At 38.4% G+C, this 17127-nt stretch overlaps 1 protein-coding gene across 1 annotated transcript in view; it reads right to left on the bottom strand.

The window, feature by feature from the left end:
* The window catches only part of LOC149151130 (myosin-binding protein 7-like), a 45132-nt gene extending 44138 nt beyond the window's left edge, over positions 1-994 (bottom strand). The window contains exon 1 of the mRNA XM_089439428.1: positions 474-994. Within this exon, the coding sequence (XP_089295554.1) occupies positions 474-890 (417 nt within the window). The 5' untranslated portion in view covers positions 891-994. The remainder of the gene's footprint in view (positions 1-473) is intronic.
* Between the last annotated feature and the right edge of the window lie 16133 nt (positions 995-17127).

The raw sequence follows: 17127 nt of genomic DNA, 5'->3' as shown, positions 1-17127 counted from the left end.
GCTATGGTTTTGTAAGCCAGTCACATTCAACTGTGCTACTTCCAGATTGGAGAAAGGCAACACATTTACCATACAGTACAGGGTTTAAAAAAACTAATAATAAAAATGAAAATAATTACAAGATTTTAACAAAATTGACTAAATAAGTGTTTTAGTCACAGTGGCAAAATTGACTAAACAACAGATTTAGAACACAGATTCATTGAAATAGCACACGCATGTGACTCCATCGACATCTTCATAGGCATGATTATCGAAAAACATGCATCAAAGAAAAAACATATCCAATGGAATTATCTCCAATAAAGGCCACACAAATTTTGGATAACCAATGTTTACAAAACGCCATTATATTACACTATAACTCCGATGGTGGATACATGGTGGATAGATGTGTCTGACAAAACCCCATCTTAAGGGGTTTGAACTCGAAACCCTGCTGGCATCAAATGAGATTAAGCGCTGAGGCATACCTTGGCCAGCAGTCTCTGCTCTTCATCCTGAGCATTGGAGAGAGAGAAGGAGAGCTGCTGGTGAGAAAAATTATCCTTTTGGAGCTTGGTCACCATTTCTTTGAGGAAGCTAATGACCTGGAGATCGTAGAAATGCTTCTGCTCTGCGGTTATGCGGTACTGCCGTGCCTCCATTTGGAGGGACGCTTTCTCCTTCTGAAGGCGGGCGATCATGGCCATGGCCTCTTGCGCGGCCGTGGCCGCCGCGCTCCTCTCCTTGTCGAGTTCCTCCTCCAACTCCAACTCCCTGTGGTGGCACTCACAGCATTGGCAACGCTCAATCCTTGATGTTATGAATGATATCACGGCTCTTATCAGGAGGAGGAATGAGACCACCAATTGAAGCACAGCGGTGATTATGTCAGTCTCGCTGGCCATTGCCTACAGTCCACCGATAGCTCCTGTGTTCTTCTCCTTAAAGCAGGAGGGAATAACGGCATTCTTCCTCTGTAATCCTATGTGGAAACGGGACTTTGACAAACCCCCTCGCTTGGATATGATTGCCTTTCTGTTTTGTCGAATCTTGTTTTAATTGCGGTGGATCCATATGTGTAACGGTCCAATCAATTCTCCATTATGTTCTCAGTATTTAATGGTAGGAAAGCGTGAAAGAATACTGTCAAGTAAAACAAAGTGCATTTTTTTTATATTTGAATTAAAAGTTTGGCTTTTTGTGCGTGTAGTTTTTTGTTTTTTTCTTTTCATTAATATATGCATCATGAGTGATTGTGCTTGAACAATTTTTCTACAGGTCTGGTGTTTTAGATTGTTTGATATATATTTTCTTCAATTTTCTGGCCACCCTTGAACTATTTTATTTTTGGTCTTTTTGTTGATTTTTATTTATATTTTAATGGTCTATTTCGTCTTTGTCTCTTTCTAGATTTGTTAGGGCTCTAGTTCTAGTGGTGCGTAGGATGTGAAATTGGTATAGTCTATTTTTTTTTATTTTGGATTTTTTAATAGTCTTTTTTCTTATATTTTGGGTAAAAGTTAGACCATATTTCTGGCCTTTTACTAGTCATTGTCTCCATCTCCATTGTTTATTTCCAATGGTCTCTAGCTCTATCTCGCTGTTGAGATTTGTAGCTTGAGAGGTACTCCAAACCCTAGAGTATAGGGTTGTGGAGGAATTTGGCACCACAAAGTCATTTGTGGGCTAAGTACCTAAGATGTGGGCTTTGCACCCAAGCTTGTGGGTGTGAAACCAAGGAGAGTTTGAGTTTTGTTGATTTAACACTTGGAGATGGAAGAGCACCCTTAGAGGAGTAAGGTGTTGCTTCAAGCACCAAGACACGATTTATATTTTGTGAAATATTGATTTTTATATGTTTGTGTGGGCTAATTTTCCCATAAAATCAAGTCGGCTTCACTTGAGGAGACCCTTTGGAAAGGTTGGACATTAGCCTAAGAGAAGGTATAAATAGAAGAGAGGAGAGACCTCATTCCTCACATCCAAGGAGAAACAAATCATAAGGAAGACATATGAAATAGGCCGCAGATTAGAAGGGGTTCAATCGAAGGTGAGAAGGATTTGTTTTGTGACTTCTTGTGACTGTCTTGAGGGCCAAGTTGATAAGGAGCAAGACCGAGTAGGAGAAGATCATTTATGGGCATATTTTTGTGTGAAATTTTGTGTGGTACAAACCTCTAAAATAGGCCACATTTTTTGTGATTCTTGGGAAGAGGATCGAGCCCTGCACCTCAGGTTTGAAGGGGGGCAAAAGGCCTAAACGAGGGCTAGAAGCAGCCCTAGGAACCAGTGAAGGAAGGGAGCTTGTAGGTAGAGGAGGACCAAAAGTTGAGGTGGTCTTTTGGCAACAGAAAGGAAGGGCTAACAAGGACTGTTAGAAGCTCTAACCAAGTCGAGATCTTACAACAATATGTAAAAACCCAGAAAGTGTGAAAAGGTATGTTGTTGATGTTTTCAAGTTCATTTGTTTGCTAGTGGATGGTTGTCCTAGTTTGGACAGAAGTTGTTTGGGCATCTTGTGATTGTTAGGAGGGAAGCAAATAGGTGTTCAATGTGCCCTAAGTGTAGACCTTGAAGGACTATAAGTCTGCTAGGAGAGGTAGAGATTTGGAGGTCAAGAGTTGACTCTTTGAAGGACAAAAGAAGGCAGCCAAGTGGACCAGTCCTTGAACCCAAGTTTGTTGAAGAGAAGGACATCTTACAATGATAGAGGGAAACCCTCCATGCCCTAAGTTTGTTTTCATTGGAGCAGCACAGGAAGGCAATAAAGGGAAGAAGTCTCTAAGTGTTAAGGAGCAGCAGTGGGTAGTCTAGCAGTTGTGAACAACTCACAAGAAGACCCTATGAGTTGTTGTGATCCGAATTGGATCATTATATTGTTTGTCATACATCTCAACACATTCAGAGTGGAAAAATTGGAGGAATCAACTCATGGGACCGTTTTTACCGGCGGTACCTAGTTTGGCAAAATAAGGTCTGAAACCTTCCAAGAGAATTTTGAGGCATCAAACGACGTCTTTTGGAGGTAAAACTTTGTCACTTTAACACCACACAAATTTATGTTGTTCTACACACAGAGATCTTTCCAACGGCGCAAGAAGCGCGTCATTCGGAGTCAGTGTGCAAAAGTTATGCCACTCAGAAGTTGACATTCCTGTTTTCACACCTATAATTCAGGAGGATGTCGTGTTAGCCCCCATTATTCATGGAAAATAGGCTAGCCATGTGTTTTTGATGTAAAAGACTCTAAAAGAGTCTATATTGTAACTCTAGTTAAGAGTTAATGTAGTCAAAATTAACCAGTAGTAGGCTATCGGGTTGTGTTATAATCGAGCCACTAGGAGGAAGAGGCATTCCATTCTTTTGAGAGCATTTTGTTCCATAGCTGAGCAAATATAGCGAGGAGATATAGGAGGTAGAGCACACATAGAGGATATTTAGGAATTTATAGGGTAAGTTCCTCAGACAGAACACCAAAGGACACCGCTCACAAACAGATCACAGATCAATCCACCAGTGCTTTTGACGTGGTTAAAACCCTCAAAGAGGGAAACAGTCCACGGCCTGAGCCAACGCGGCCACTTCAAGCAATTTATTAATAAAAGAATGAAATTTTACATAAGCTTCTCTCATGAACAGTTAACCTACAAATGACCCTCCATGCTCTTTAAATAGAGATCATGGACCAATCGGGTGTTAAGCCACGGATCAAGTGTCGTTAATACCAAGGAGAGAATGAACCGTCGGATCACTACATATCGTGACCGTCGGATTGTAAGTTACAAAATGTACATAGTAAAGAAACACACTTTACCTAACTCTATACTAGATCAAGTTATACTTAACTATTTCCTATGTGTCGGAATATCCTAACATCCCCCCTTAAGAACAACTTGGGATAGGATTGAAGGATTTACAAATATGACACAATAGGAGAAGGAAGGAGGCACTAGAGCCTATCCCCCCTTAGTGACAACTTCCTGAACTCCAACCATAAATCGAAGTTTAGTGAACTTCGCCTCTGTGAGAGCCTTTGTAAAGATGTCTGCAACTTGATCATCTGTTGAACAATATTGCACTTCAAGAACATGGTCGTGAATGAGCTTTCTGATGAAGTGCATGTGCAGTTCAATGTGTTTGTTGCGCTGATGTTGGATTGGATCTTTGCATAGTTAAATGGCACTTTGATTATCACACCAAAGTGTAGTCGGATGTTGCTGCTGAAAGCCAAGCTCTGACAGGATCTGACGAAGCCACAAGGCTTCCTTGCTGGCTTCTACAGCACCACGATACTCTGCTTCTGCTGAAGAAAGAGAAATGGCACCTTGTTTCTTGCAAGCCCATGTAATAGGTCCTGAACCAAGAGTGAACACATAACCTGCAGTAGACTTCCGATCATTAGGGTCACCAGCCCAATCGGAATCAGTGAAACCAACCAATAGAGGAGTTGCTTCGGCACTGTAATGAATCCCAAACTGAACTGTACCTCGAACATAACGAAGTATTCTTTTAGCTACTTTCCAATGACTTTCATGTGGGTTTTGCATAAACCGAGCAACAAGGCCAACAACAAAGGAAAGGTCAGGACGAGTATGGGTTAGATACAAAAGTTTTCCTACAAGTTGATGGTATAAGGTAGCATCAACTTCAGGAGAAGTACAAGTGACTGAAAGTTTGACTCCAGACTGAAAGGGAGAAGGGGCTGGCTTACAGTCTTCCATGTGAAAATGGCGTAGAATATCATAGGCATACTTGGACTAGGAAAGGGAAATACCTTCCTTGGATTGCAAGACTTGAAGACTAAGAAAATAATGTAAGTTTCCTAAGTCTATCATTTCAAACTTCCTTTTAAGGCTAGAATTCACATGGTTTATAAGGTTGGGATCACTACCAGTCATGATAAGATCATCAACATAAAGAACAAGAATGATAAGAGACTTGCCCACTTTCTTGGTGTAGACAGTATTGTCAGAATGACACCTAGAAAAGCCATTTTCTAAAAGAAAGTTATCCATTTTGGCATACCAAGCTCGAGGAGCTTGCTTGAGACCATAAAGGGATTTCTTAAGCCGACATACAAGGCTGGAGTCTGTTTGTATAAAGCCAATAGGTTGTTCCATATAGATTTCTTCATGCAAGTCCCCATGCAAGAAGGCAGATTTAACATCCATCTAATGGACTTCCCATTTGAAAGAGGCAGCAAGGGAAAGAACAAGGCGGATAGAGTTCATTTTGGCAACATGGGAGAAGGTTTCAGTGTAGTCAATGCCTTCAACTTGTGAAAAACCCTTAGCAACAAGACGAGCTTTATGTTTATCAACTTTCCCATCTAGTCCATACTTGGTTCTGTAAACCCATTTGCATCTAACAAGTTTTCGTCCCTTTGGTAGAGGAACAAGATCCCATGTATCGTTTGCAAATAATGAACGATATTCTTCATTCATAGCTGCGTCCCAATCTGGATGGCTTGAAGCTTCTGCAAAGGTGTCAGGATCATAATTCACTGAAGCTTAAGCCAGTAAAGAAGAGGCTCTATCGAACTGAGAACGTGTACGTCGCTGATCTGTAGGATCACCGGCAAGATCACCTGCTGCATCCCAAGTAGCATGGACCCATTTTGGAAGTTGAGGAGCTGAAGGAGGATCTTGAGAAGGTGGGGGAGGATTTTCATCCTCGCTTTCATCATCTGAAGAAGAAATATTTTCAAAAGTAGAAGAGATAGGGAGAGGTGGCACATTCGCCAAACTAGGCTCGTAGGCCGATATATTTTCAACAAACTTTACATCTCTTCTAATGATAACATTTTTGGACTTAAGTGGAATAAGTCTATATCCTTTGAAATCTTCAGAATATCCAACAAAAATACATTTTTCACTCTTAGGTTCTAAAGCTTTATGTTTCTCATCTGGAATATGGGCCCATGCTTCACTTCCAAAAACACGAAAGTGACTTACATCTGGTTTAATTGAGCTCCATGCTTCTTCTGGAGTGATATTCTTTAAAACCTTAGTAGGAGTGCGATTTATTATGTAATTTGCACAGTTAATTGCTTCTGCCCAATAATTAAGACTAAGTCCTTTAGATTGAAGCATACAATTAGCCATTTCCTTTAAGGTGCGATTCTTCCTTTCAGCTACACCATTTTGTTGTGGAGTATATGGAATAGTATGTTGCATTTGCATTCCATTCTCAGTGCAAAAGTTGATGAATTTGTTGTTAACATATTCTCCGCCATTATCAGATCTTAGCTTAAGAATTTGATGTCCAGATTGTTTTTCAACAAAGGCCTTAAAGGCCAAGAACATGTTAAATACTTCACTCTTGAGTTTTAAGAAGTATACCCAAGTGCGTCTGGAGAAATCATCAATGAAAGTTAAGAAATACTTGAAGCCAGAGAATGAAACAACTGGAAGTGGACCACATAAATCACTATGCACAAGCTGTAAAGGGGCTGAGGCATGCCAAGAGGCACGTTTTTCAAAACTGTCCCGATGATGTTTTCCGAGTACACATCCGGAACAAACACCATCTCTGCAAGATACCATTGGAAGACCTGTCACCATATTTTCTTTGCATAGATTTTGAAGAGAGTGATAGTTTAAGTGACCAAATCGCTCATGCCAAAGTTTGCTCACTTCATCGTTATGAGCAACAAATACCGAGGGACGATTTGATGACCCAAAGTTGTGAAACTTATACAACCTTATAGAATCATCAGCAATGCCAGTAGCTAAAATCTGTCTAAGATCTCTTAGGTCCTTAATTACAACATCGTGAAGTGAAAATTCAACGATTTTACCTTCACTTGAATGAGTTATCTGATATACAGATAGAAGGTTGCAGGATAAGGTTGGAACACATAATACATCATTAAATTGACCATTGTCTATATGAACAGTTCCAGTCCCTACAACACTAAGAGATCTATCATCACCAACATATATATTTTTGGTGTTACAATCATTTAAAGAAGAAAACATGGCTTTGTTTTTGGCCATGTGATAAGAAGCTCCAGAATCAATGAGCCACTCATGAGAATGAGAAGAAGAAGATACATTTAGTGCATAGCTAGACCGAGATGCTTGACAACCACATGCAGAAAGTGTTATCCCTGAAGATGAAGTTGAAGTTGAAGAGTGCTCCAAATGGATGTTATGCTTCTTCATTGCTGCTTCCAAGGCTTCCATCTTCTTAAAGCATTTGGATTCTAAGTGGCCATCTCGATTACAAAAGTTGCAATGTCTATCAGTCTTCTTCCCTTTGTTTTTATTTGTCTTATCATTTTGTTGAAATGATTTTTCATTTTGTTGAAATGATTTTTCATTTTGAGGTTGAAATTGCTTAGGACCCTTGTTTGGTTTAGGACCATTCCTTTTAGGATACAACTTCTTAGGATTCTTTGAATTTGGTTGCTGTTGGGCGGCTAACGCTTTCTTAGAAGAGTTTCCAAGATGAAGAAGACCAAGGTGTAAGAGTTTTTCTTGTTCTCTTATTAAAGAATCACAAAAGGAATCAAAGGAAGGGGACTTGTAGGCTTGTCCTTGAGAAATGAAGGCTTCTATTGTAGAATTGAAGGTGGAAACAAACACAGAATAGGCTGGTCCCAACTTAGTAAGAATGGAATAGATAAGGCTACTATCTTCTTTCTTAACCTTAACACCTTCCAAGAGAAGTCTAAGGGTCTTGAACTTGGACAAAAAATCTTCAATGCAAGAAAAATTATTGGGGTCCAATGTAAGCAAATCATTTTCGAGTTGATGGGCTTTAAGTTCATTTTTAATTCCAAAAACTTTAGTGATCTGTTTCATTGCTTCCTCAGGAGTATCAAGTTTTGCAATATGGAATCTAAGATCTGGAGAAATAGACATCCCTATCAACCCACGTGCTTGATCTTGCCTATTTTCCCATTTAGCTGCCTTATCTTCATCTTTCGGTTTGGTTTCTTGGCCTGAGGCTATTCTGTAGAAACCTTTACTTCTAAGTAAATCCACAATGTAGGACCACCATTGGAAGTAGTTGGTGCTGTCAAGAATAACTTGGCATGGACTTTCCATTTTAACAGAAACTGAAGCTATAGATGCTGAAACTAAGTGTTCCAATGGAAAGATCTCGAAAAATTAGGCTGGTTCAAAACAAATGGCTCTGAAAACGGCTTCCGGATGAAGAAGTTATGGCTTTTTGAAGAAAAGTTGATAAAGATGCTGACGAAGTGCGGGAATGTGCGGAAATGAAAAATCCGCCCCCACAAAAAGGAGACTCGAACTCAAGACCTATACTCTCATAAATTAGCTTTGGACCAAGTGAGCTAAACTAAAAGTTTGAGAGAGAGGGGGGGGGGGGGGGGGGGGGGGCCTTTTCTTAGTTACTGAAGCTTTAGGTTGCGTGCTTGCTTGAGAAAACTCTTTTTTTTCCCTACAAAAAAAAAAAAAAAAAAACAAAACCCAACACGGACATACAAAAAAAAATGAACCTTACGGCTCGAAGTTAGCTTTAGCCGGAAACTAAATATTTTCCTCAATGTTTCTGATTTTCCGAGATCACAGTAAGGCGCAGTGGAAAAGAGCATACGCATGAGAAAAATCCTTCCTCTCTGTTTTTTATTTGCCCAGATCGCACAGAGTCGCAGGGCAAAGAGCATACACAGAAATGAAAGGTATAGATCCGGTAATAAAAAAAACTAAATAAACCGAAATAATAAACAGAGAGAAAATAACTAGAAACTGCAAATAAACACTGTATACCTCCAGATCTTAAAAATGACGTAGCTAGGGCTACCAGAAACCTTTTCGCGTGAAACGAAAGGGGTTCCTCACTGAAATAGATACTCCTAACACAACAGAGCAGTCCTCTCGGCCTGAAAGCAGTCAGAAACAGTAGATCTAGGAAACGATAGTCGAATGTAGTTCTACCGGCTTCAGATTTGGATCATGAACGGACACGGCCCTCAAATAGCTTTGATACCATGTAGGAATTTACAGGGTAAGTTCCTCAGACAAAACACCAAAGGACACCGCTCACAAATAGATCATAGATCAATACACGAGTACTTTTGACGTGGTTAAAACCCTCAAAGAGGGAAATAGTCCCACGGCCTGAGCCAATGCGGCCACTTCAGGAAATTTATTAATAAAAGAATGAAATTTTACATAAGCTTCTCTCATGAACATTTAACCTACAAATGACCCTCCATGCTCTTTAAATAGAGATCATGGACCAATCAGGTGTTAAGCCACGGATCAAGTGTCGTTAATACTGAGGAGAGAATGAATCGTCAGATCACTACATATCGTGACCGTCGGATTGTAAGTTACAAAATGTACATAGTAAAGAAACACACTTTACCTAACTCTATACTAGACCAAGTTATACTTAACTATTTCCTATGTGTCGGAATATCCTAACAGGATATGTGCACTATAGCAGCCCATGGGCCACAGAGATTACTTCTTTGTACCTGTAGCCATATTTCCAGATAGAGAAAGAGAGCGAAGCGGGCTCACCTTCAAGTTGGGTTTTTTCCCAAAAAGGTTTCCCAAAGAGCATATCTTATGTCTTATGTGTGTGTGTGAGCTTATTTTGTCGTTCTCTACTTTTCTACATAATTTCTATTTGCATTCATGCACTAATTACAATTAAGTTTACAAATCTTAAAGTTTAATAAAATTATAATAATGTAGAAATTCATAATTTTAATATATATTATTATCAGATTTGTTGTGAAGAAATGTCCAATGGAATATCCATAGCAGTTTACGGATCATGTTGGGTCCTTCGCTTTTGGAAAATATGGAAAACAATAGTTGCAGAGGATAAATGGATACAACCATCGAACGCAGGTTACCAAAAATTTGAATGCGACAGAAAATTAAACATTGGGACCTCAGCAGCGGGAAAACAAGGAAGCGTGCCTACGGAAATAGGTAAGCAGGGTTAATTTTGAAAGAATCAACAGGAAAAGGGAAAAGGCACCAGGATTTTTTCAAAGAGGACCAAATCAAAGGCGGGATCAAGCAACCTCCACGAATACCAGATCAAGCGAGCGAGCCTATAAAAGAAGACATAGAGGGACAAATCGAGCAGTCTTTTCATATACATAACCTTTGGTCTGTGTGCTTTCTATTGCTACTAGTAGTTTCTCGTACGACTCTGCATTTGTGCAAAATTTTTAATCCATGTAATGTAAAATCTGGTGCAATCTCTGACTTGAGTGGATCCCGCAAGTTTGTTTGATCTGTGATGTAATGGTTGGGAAATCTTAATATAAAAGGAGTTCTCGAACAATCTGTGTTGTTCGATTCATGCATAACCTTCTTTAAAAATTTATTGTTTCCTTTAAATGAATGATGTCTCTATTTAACAGGGGTGCTGGACACAGATACTAGATTACAAAAATAATGCATTCAAATGCAGAATTTGCTGCCAAACAGGACATCTTCAAAATACGTGCCCAAAAGCTAAAAAAGATGTGCGTAGGAAGAAGAAAGTAGCAAAACAACCCAAGGGATGGCAATTCCCCCCTCCAGACCCGGATGTCCCTGATATGGAGGAAGAAGAGGAAAAGGAACACCCCATTCCCAAAGAGAATAACCCGACATTCAAGGAACCAGAAACAGAGGAATTTGTATCACATGATCTAATGGACACTTTGTCGGAGAAAATCCCAGACACAATGGATACCAACGGTACCAAAAGACATCATACTTCAGATCACTCAGATTCAGACAAGGAAAATCCTCGCATTGTGGAGGATACTTCTCTAGCACTTGTTTCGTCCTTGCTGACTCAAGGGGAGTGGCAAAAGGTCGAGAAGAAAAAGGGGAGAAAAGTATAATTTCTCTCCATTTGTACAATATTTTCGTTCTGTTCATTTGTGTCTTTTGAACAACAGTTTTCGACTTGCTTTTGGATATGCGCTTCAGCATCTACAAAATGTAATTTTGTTATTATTAATAAAATTACGATTTTTCCTAGGGGTAAAAAGAATGAATTAGTTGTAACATAGTTGTGTGGCTAATAAAAGGGCCAATGGTGCAAATAATATCTTCATACTGATTTAGATCTCTTATCTATTCTAATGGTTTTGGCTCGCCTCGAGTGAGATGCTCCTTTGCATAAAGGGAGTGAAAATGTCAGCGAAAAGCTAGACTATGACGACCTCGTTTGTTGGCAACTCAGGTCAAACCCTGGGTCTTCACCACTTTAAATTTTTCGCCAACATGAGTTGGATTCATTGATGGACTAATAAGCAGCTATATGGTAGATTGGAGAGTTGTGTTCAATGACCTAAAGGAGTAGGTTACATTGATAGAGGTAGATTGGTGTCATTGCAGATTGGAAGCAGAAGGACCAACAAATGTGTTCAGGGTACAAACAAGTGGAGTTGTGATGGTGCACTACATCATCCAGTAGGTTAGTTGTATCTTGTTCAATGTAGAATGGTTGTCATAGTTGTTGACATCAAGCCCTAGTTTGTATTCTTGTATTAGTGATTGTATGAGGGCCATGATCCATAGTACGGGATCCCTAGACAGTTATATTACAATTTGTTAGTATAATGATGTTGGGTTGTTGAAAAGTTGTAAAATGTTGTCTATTTTTACATGTGTTGATTTACTGTTGAATTTATTTTGTTGTGGCATTTGAGTTGGTTGTGTCAAAGATTCTAAAACCCTAACCTAGATTCTTCAGTGCTGTGGAAAAACAACACTAGCTCTGTCAAGGCCCTAACGACAGTTAGGGACATGAGATTAAAGTACGCACTCTAGCTACACTCTAGTGCCCCCCAAACTTCAAACCTCTTTTTGGTTGGCACTCTCCCTCTGCTATCTTGCAGTGGGTCTTTCTCAGCGTAACATTTTGTAGATTTTTCTATTTAGTGTTTGCATTCTAGTTTTGGTGTGTGATTTGGTTCTAGTTCTAGTAAGTGGTAGCTACATGTTTCTCACATTGCCCACAAAATTCAAACCTCCATGATGCAGGAGCATTAGCTCTCAAATTTCATAAGGATATCTTATTTTTGAGAAAAAAAATGATTAATATTATAATTCAAAATTGAGAGATTATAAATTAATTTTATTAAGATAGGGGTTATTTCTATAAATATTGAGAGACTTCCTCATCGACATATTTGGAGAAATTTTGTTGGAGGAAAATAATGGAGATATTCTCCGTAAATTGAGATATGTAAGTAATTAGTAAAGTATGAGAGGATTTTTAGTATATGGGGAGATTTTAGGAGATATTTTAGGATCTAAAACTAATTTTAGTTGAGATCCATTTGTATAAATTTATGGTAAGCCTACAACCATGGCAGAGGTGAGCAGGGAAGAAATGCATGTATTGTAAATCATGTAATTATTTTCCTTTTAATTAAAGTATCAGTTGGAGTGTATTTTTTTCTGTGTTTTTGTTTGGGTGCGGATTTTGTTTTAAGTGCAGGCAGGTACGCCCTGCATCATTTGGTATCAAAGTGTATGGTTTGCTCTTTGGGAGTGAGAGAAGGAGAAGATTTGTTTGCAATTGTGTTTTCTAATATAAGAGAAAACTAGTTATGTGATAGATTTGTCTTGTCCAAGTGAGAGAAATTATTACAGTAAGCGTATAAGGATACAAGTGTGTTGTAGTTTGTAGATTGTGGACGAGATATATGGATGTTGAAGGAGAAGATCAAGATCGAGGACGAGCCCACTTTCCTGCAGAGTTCATAGTTTGAGATTGGTGGAGCTCTCTGTGATGAGTTACCAGCAGTTGTTGAAACCGTAAATCCATACCAAGAGAAATCATGGACTAAGCGTTGTTGGTGCGACCAACATTTGGATATTGTGGAGTATGTATCATGATGCAAGACCTGTAATATATGTTATGGGACAATCTCATAAAGGGATTGTGGGGATCATGCACCCTTCCAGTGCTTGGTTGGAGAAGCAAGATGAGAGTTGGACTGGTTATCGAATCATGTGAGAACATATGTATCATGTTTGTAAACCTTGGTGAGAAGTGTAAGAGCTATGGAATAGCTAGCCGCCATCGTGGATCTGTAAAGCTATGTAGAGTCAGTTGAACCTGTGAAATTTGTCAAGCATGGAGCTACTTTGGTGAATTGTTGTGTTGGATAGAGTAAGTCAGTGGGGTGTGCAGTGTTCACTATGTTTGCAAAAAAGGATGTTGTGTGGTTGATTCACATTTGTCAATTTTCTACTCTCTTGGACACTAGTCATTATTTTTCCTTTAGCTTTTGTGGAACGTTGATTGTTGTGGAAATTTTCGATTGGTCATTTGATTGTGATATTATGATTTTTATACGTATTCTTGGAGGTCATTTTTGGTCTTGGTGATTGTAGTATTATATTCTGGTGGAAAATTGAAGTATACATATGCTAGAGATTATTCCATGTTGCTGCTCATGTACGTAGAATTGCCATCGGCGTGGAAAATCTTGTCATGCAACAGACTTATAATGAAAATAAAGTGTTGAAGAGACTCGTGGAGTGTTTGGATGAACAAGCCATGTGGAGGAGCCTGCGAGGAATCAACTGAGTGTGGATCAGATCAATGTGAAGCCTACGTGAAAGAGCTTGCGTTGTGCATAAAAGAATCAACTTCGAGTCATGGAAAACTAGTTTTGATTAAATTAAAGTGGAACCCAATGTTATGAAGTGACAAGAATTGGAGGTTGCAACATTTGAGGTTATAAGTGTTGGAACAAAAATTATTTAGATGTGGTAGCAGCAATTGAGAAGGAGGATGTGGCAAGAATTCTGACAGCTAGCGTAGTTGTGATGGAGGAAAAAGAGTGACTGCAGAAACCTAGAAGAGCAAGGAGTGCTCAAAATGGGTTGCAGAGGAGGGGACCAAGAATGCCAATAATCTAAGCTAAGAGGAGGAGCTTGGTGAGGCGTGTGTAGCAGGAAAGAGGTCTACTACTGTAGAGGTAATTTGTAAGTCATAGTGGGCAGCGAGAAGCTCACAAAAAGGGAAGATGAAGATGACTATGGGAAGTCATTTGAAGAAATTTGATGGGAGCCACAGAGATGCCAAAGCAGTTGGCATAGGGAAAAAATGTGATGAGGAATTTGAGAAAGAGATGATTGAGATGAAGGCACAATTGAATGTGCTTGAGGAGTTGCTACAACAAGATGAGGAGAACCAAAGGTATGGGTGGAACCTGAGGAAAAAGGTTAAGTGGCATGTTGAAATATTATGGGCCAAGAAGCAAAGATAAAAGCTGAGACACAGATTGAAGGAAGAACTCAAAGCAGCTGAGTACGAGGAAGCAGTTCACAAAGGTGAACCTGAGTAGGGAAAAATTGTTAGCAAAAAATGGTGATGATGTTGATGGAGATTTGGTGTTGGAGACATCAAATGAAGCTAAAGAACCTTATGTTTTTAAATCTGACGATTTGTGTGTGATTTCAGGTTTTGTTACAGGTGATGAACAATCTTTTGAAATTTTCATGAAGATTGAGAGAGATGAAGAAAGAGAACAAAGTCCAAATTTTGTTCTTGGCAGAGATGAAGAACAATACTTGAATGGAATGCTCGTCAGGGATGATGAACCAAAGGCAGAATGTGAGGGTGGACAACTTCTAAAAGTTGTTGTGAAGAAAGATGCAGTAAATATGAAGGTTGAAGAATATGTTGGCAGTATTAAGACAAAATTTAATCAACAGATTGAAGCAGAGCAAAGAGTTCAGGCAACAAGTTTACAAGCATGGGATAAGGGTGAAGGTATATTGGTTTAGTTGTATACTCTTCTTTTGATGGTTTTTGTGGATGGGAAAATTTCTCTTGAAATGGTGAGCAGAAGCATGGTGAAGACAAATGTTTTGCAGCAAGAAAATAAGGAGTGGAATTATAGTGGAATTCGAGCAGCATATGCAAAACAACAACAATGTGACAAAGTCGATGATCGACAACAAAATTATATATGGGATTGAGGAGGACATGGTCGACAATGACTCATGGTCAGGAGACCATGAAACTTTTTTCTACTTGGGGAGTTTGATGCAAGAGCATTAGCTCTCAAATTGGTTTTTCATAAGGAGTTTTTATTTTGAGAAAAAAAATGATTAATATTATAATTTCAATTGAGATATTATAAATTAATTTTATTAAGATAGGGGTTATCTCTATAAATATTGAGAGACTTCCTCATCGACATATTTGGAGAAAATTTGTTGGAGGAAAAAAATAGAGATATTCTCCATAAATTAAGATATGTAAGTAATTAGTAAAGTATGAGAGGGTTTTAGGATATGGGGAGATTTTAGGAGATATTTTAGGATCTAGAACTAATTTTTAGTTGAGATCCATTTGTATAAATTTATGGTAAGCCTACAACCATGGTAGAGGTGGCCAAGGCAAAAATGCCCGTATTGTAAATCATGTAATTATTTTCCTTTTAATTAAAGTATGAGTTGGAGTGTATTTTTTCTGTGTTTTTGTTTCGGTTTGGATTTAATTTCTTTTAAGTGCAGGTAGGTATGCCCTGCATCACTTCTCCCTTGTACTCAACTCTTTTGGTGCGTAGATTGTTCTCTGCTTTGCATTTGTGATCTGTAAATTGTCATGGATATTCCATTGGAGAGTTCGTCACAACAAATTTGATAAAATTATACTAAAAAATCTGAAATCTACCTATGAGGGTTTATTTCTCTTTAGATTTATCGATCTGTAAATTAATATTTATTGTGTATACATGAAAATCATAATTATGCAAAGAATAAAGAATAATGAAATAAAAACTCACAAACCACAATTGACACGAAATATATCTTGTGAAACCTTTTCGAGAGAACCATGGTAGAACGTAAGGTCACTTTGCTCTCTTTCTCTAAATAGAAAATGGTTGCAAGTACAAAGAAGTAAGGCCTATGGCCCATGGGCTACTACAATGCACAAATCCTCTCTATGTGCTCTCTCCCTATCCCTCTCAATTACTCTTCTTGTCTATGGAACAAAATTCCCTTGAAAAGAATGGAACTCGTTTTCCTCCTAGTGGATGGGTTATAACACGACGCAGTAGCCTACTAGTGGTCAGGGTTGACTCTTTCAACTCTTAACTAGAGTTACAATATGAACTATTCTAGAGTCTTATTCATCGTGATCACATTTCTAGCCCCTTTTCCATAAGTAATGGGGGCGGATGTGGCATCCTCTGAATTATGGTGGCCAATTTCAATAGGTCAATTTCCAAGAGACATAACTTCCTCATACAAGGTCCAATTGAGGTGATTCTTATGCCATTGGAAATGTATTGACGTTTAGATATGGAATCTAGGTTCATAATAAGGTCAGGACCACGCAAATTTCATTTAAGGCCTTAAAATGGCTCCTTAACTTTTTGACTCAAAACTTTTCAAACTAGGACCACTAGTGAAAATGGTCTTGTGAGTTGATTCCTCTACTTTTTCCACTTTGAATGCATCAAGATGGATGACAAGCAATATAATGATCCAATTCGGATTAGTTTGAAAACCATAAAAACATTGTTGTAGAAAAATTAAAGGTACTATAAAATGCAAAGATAAACCTACTTTAACATATATTTATTGATCATCCAAAGAGTCCTCTTCTTCTCTTCCTTTCGATGGCCTGCCATCTTATCTTTCACTAGAAATAAGAACGTAAAAAGTTATTTCATTCCATATATCTTAAACTACAAATTTTAAATCTAAGCGGTTGAAATTACTAATTAACCTTCCAGAAGATAAGAAATTATTTACAACAAATCAACCATCCACCGAGATTAAATAGTTGGTCATGACAATCAACCAAAGAAAGAGAAATATAAACCTCTTCACATGTTTCGAAACCCAATATGGCCATAGATTAGAAAATTTCCATCATCCATCTAAAACCTCGATGAAGATCACATTATGTTGTATCTCTTTCATTTCTCATTCCATGTAAAAAACTATGTAAATCCCTCTACCTTTTCATGAAATGCAACGTTACAAGCATTGTAAACACAAAAAACACAGAGAAACATAAATTACAACATACAACACAACCATAGATAAACATGATGAACACATAGATAAACAAGGAGGACTTTAGAGCAATTACTTCACAACAAACATAGTCGAAGAGGAGACAAAACAAATTGCATTCATGAATTGGAATTCAAACCAATAATAAAGA

Source organism: Pinus tabuliformis, chromosome 9 (assembly GCF_031772625.1).
Source record: "Pinus tabuliformis cultivar Carrire ecotype Pingquan chromosome 9, CPIR1, whole genome shotgun sequence".
Taxonomy (NCBI): Eukaryota; Viridiplantae; Streptophyta; class Pinopsida; order Pinales; family Pinaceae; genus Pinus; species Pinus tabuliformis.
This window is presented reverse-complemented; position numbering and strand designations above follow the sequence as displayed.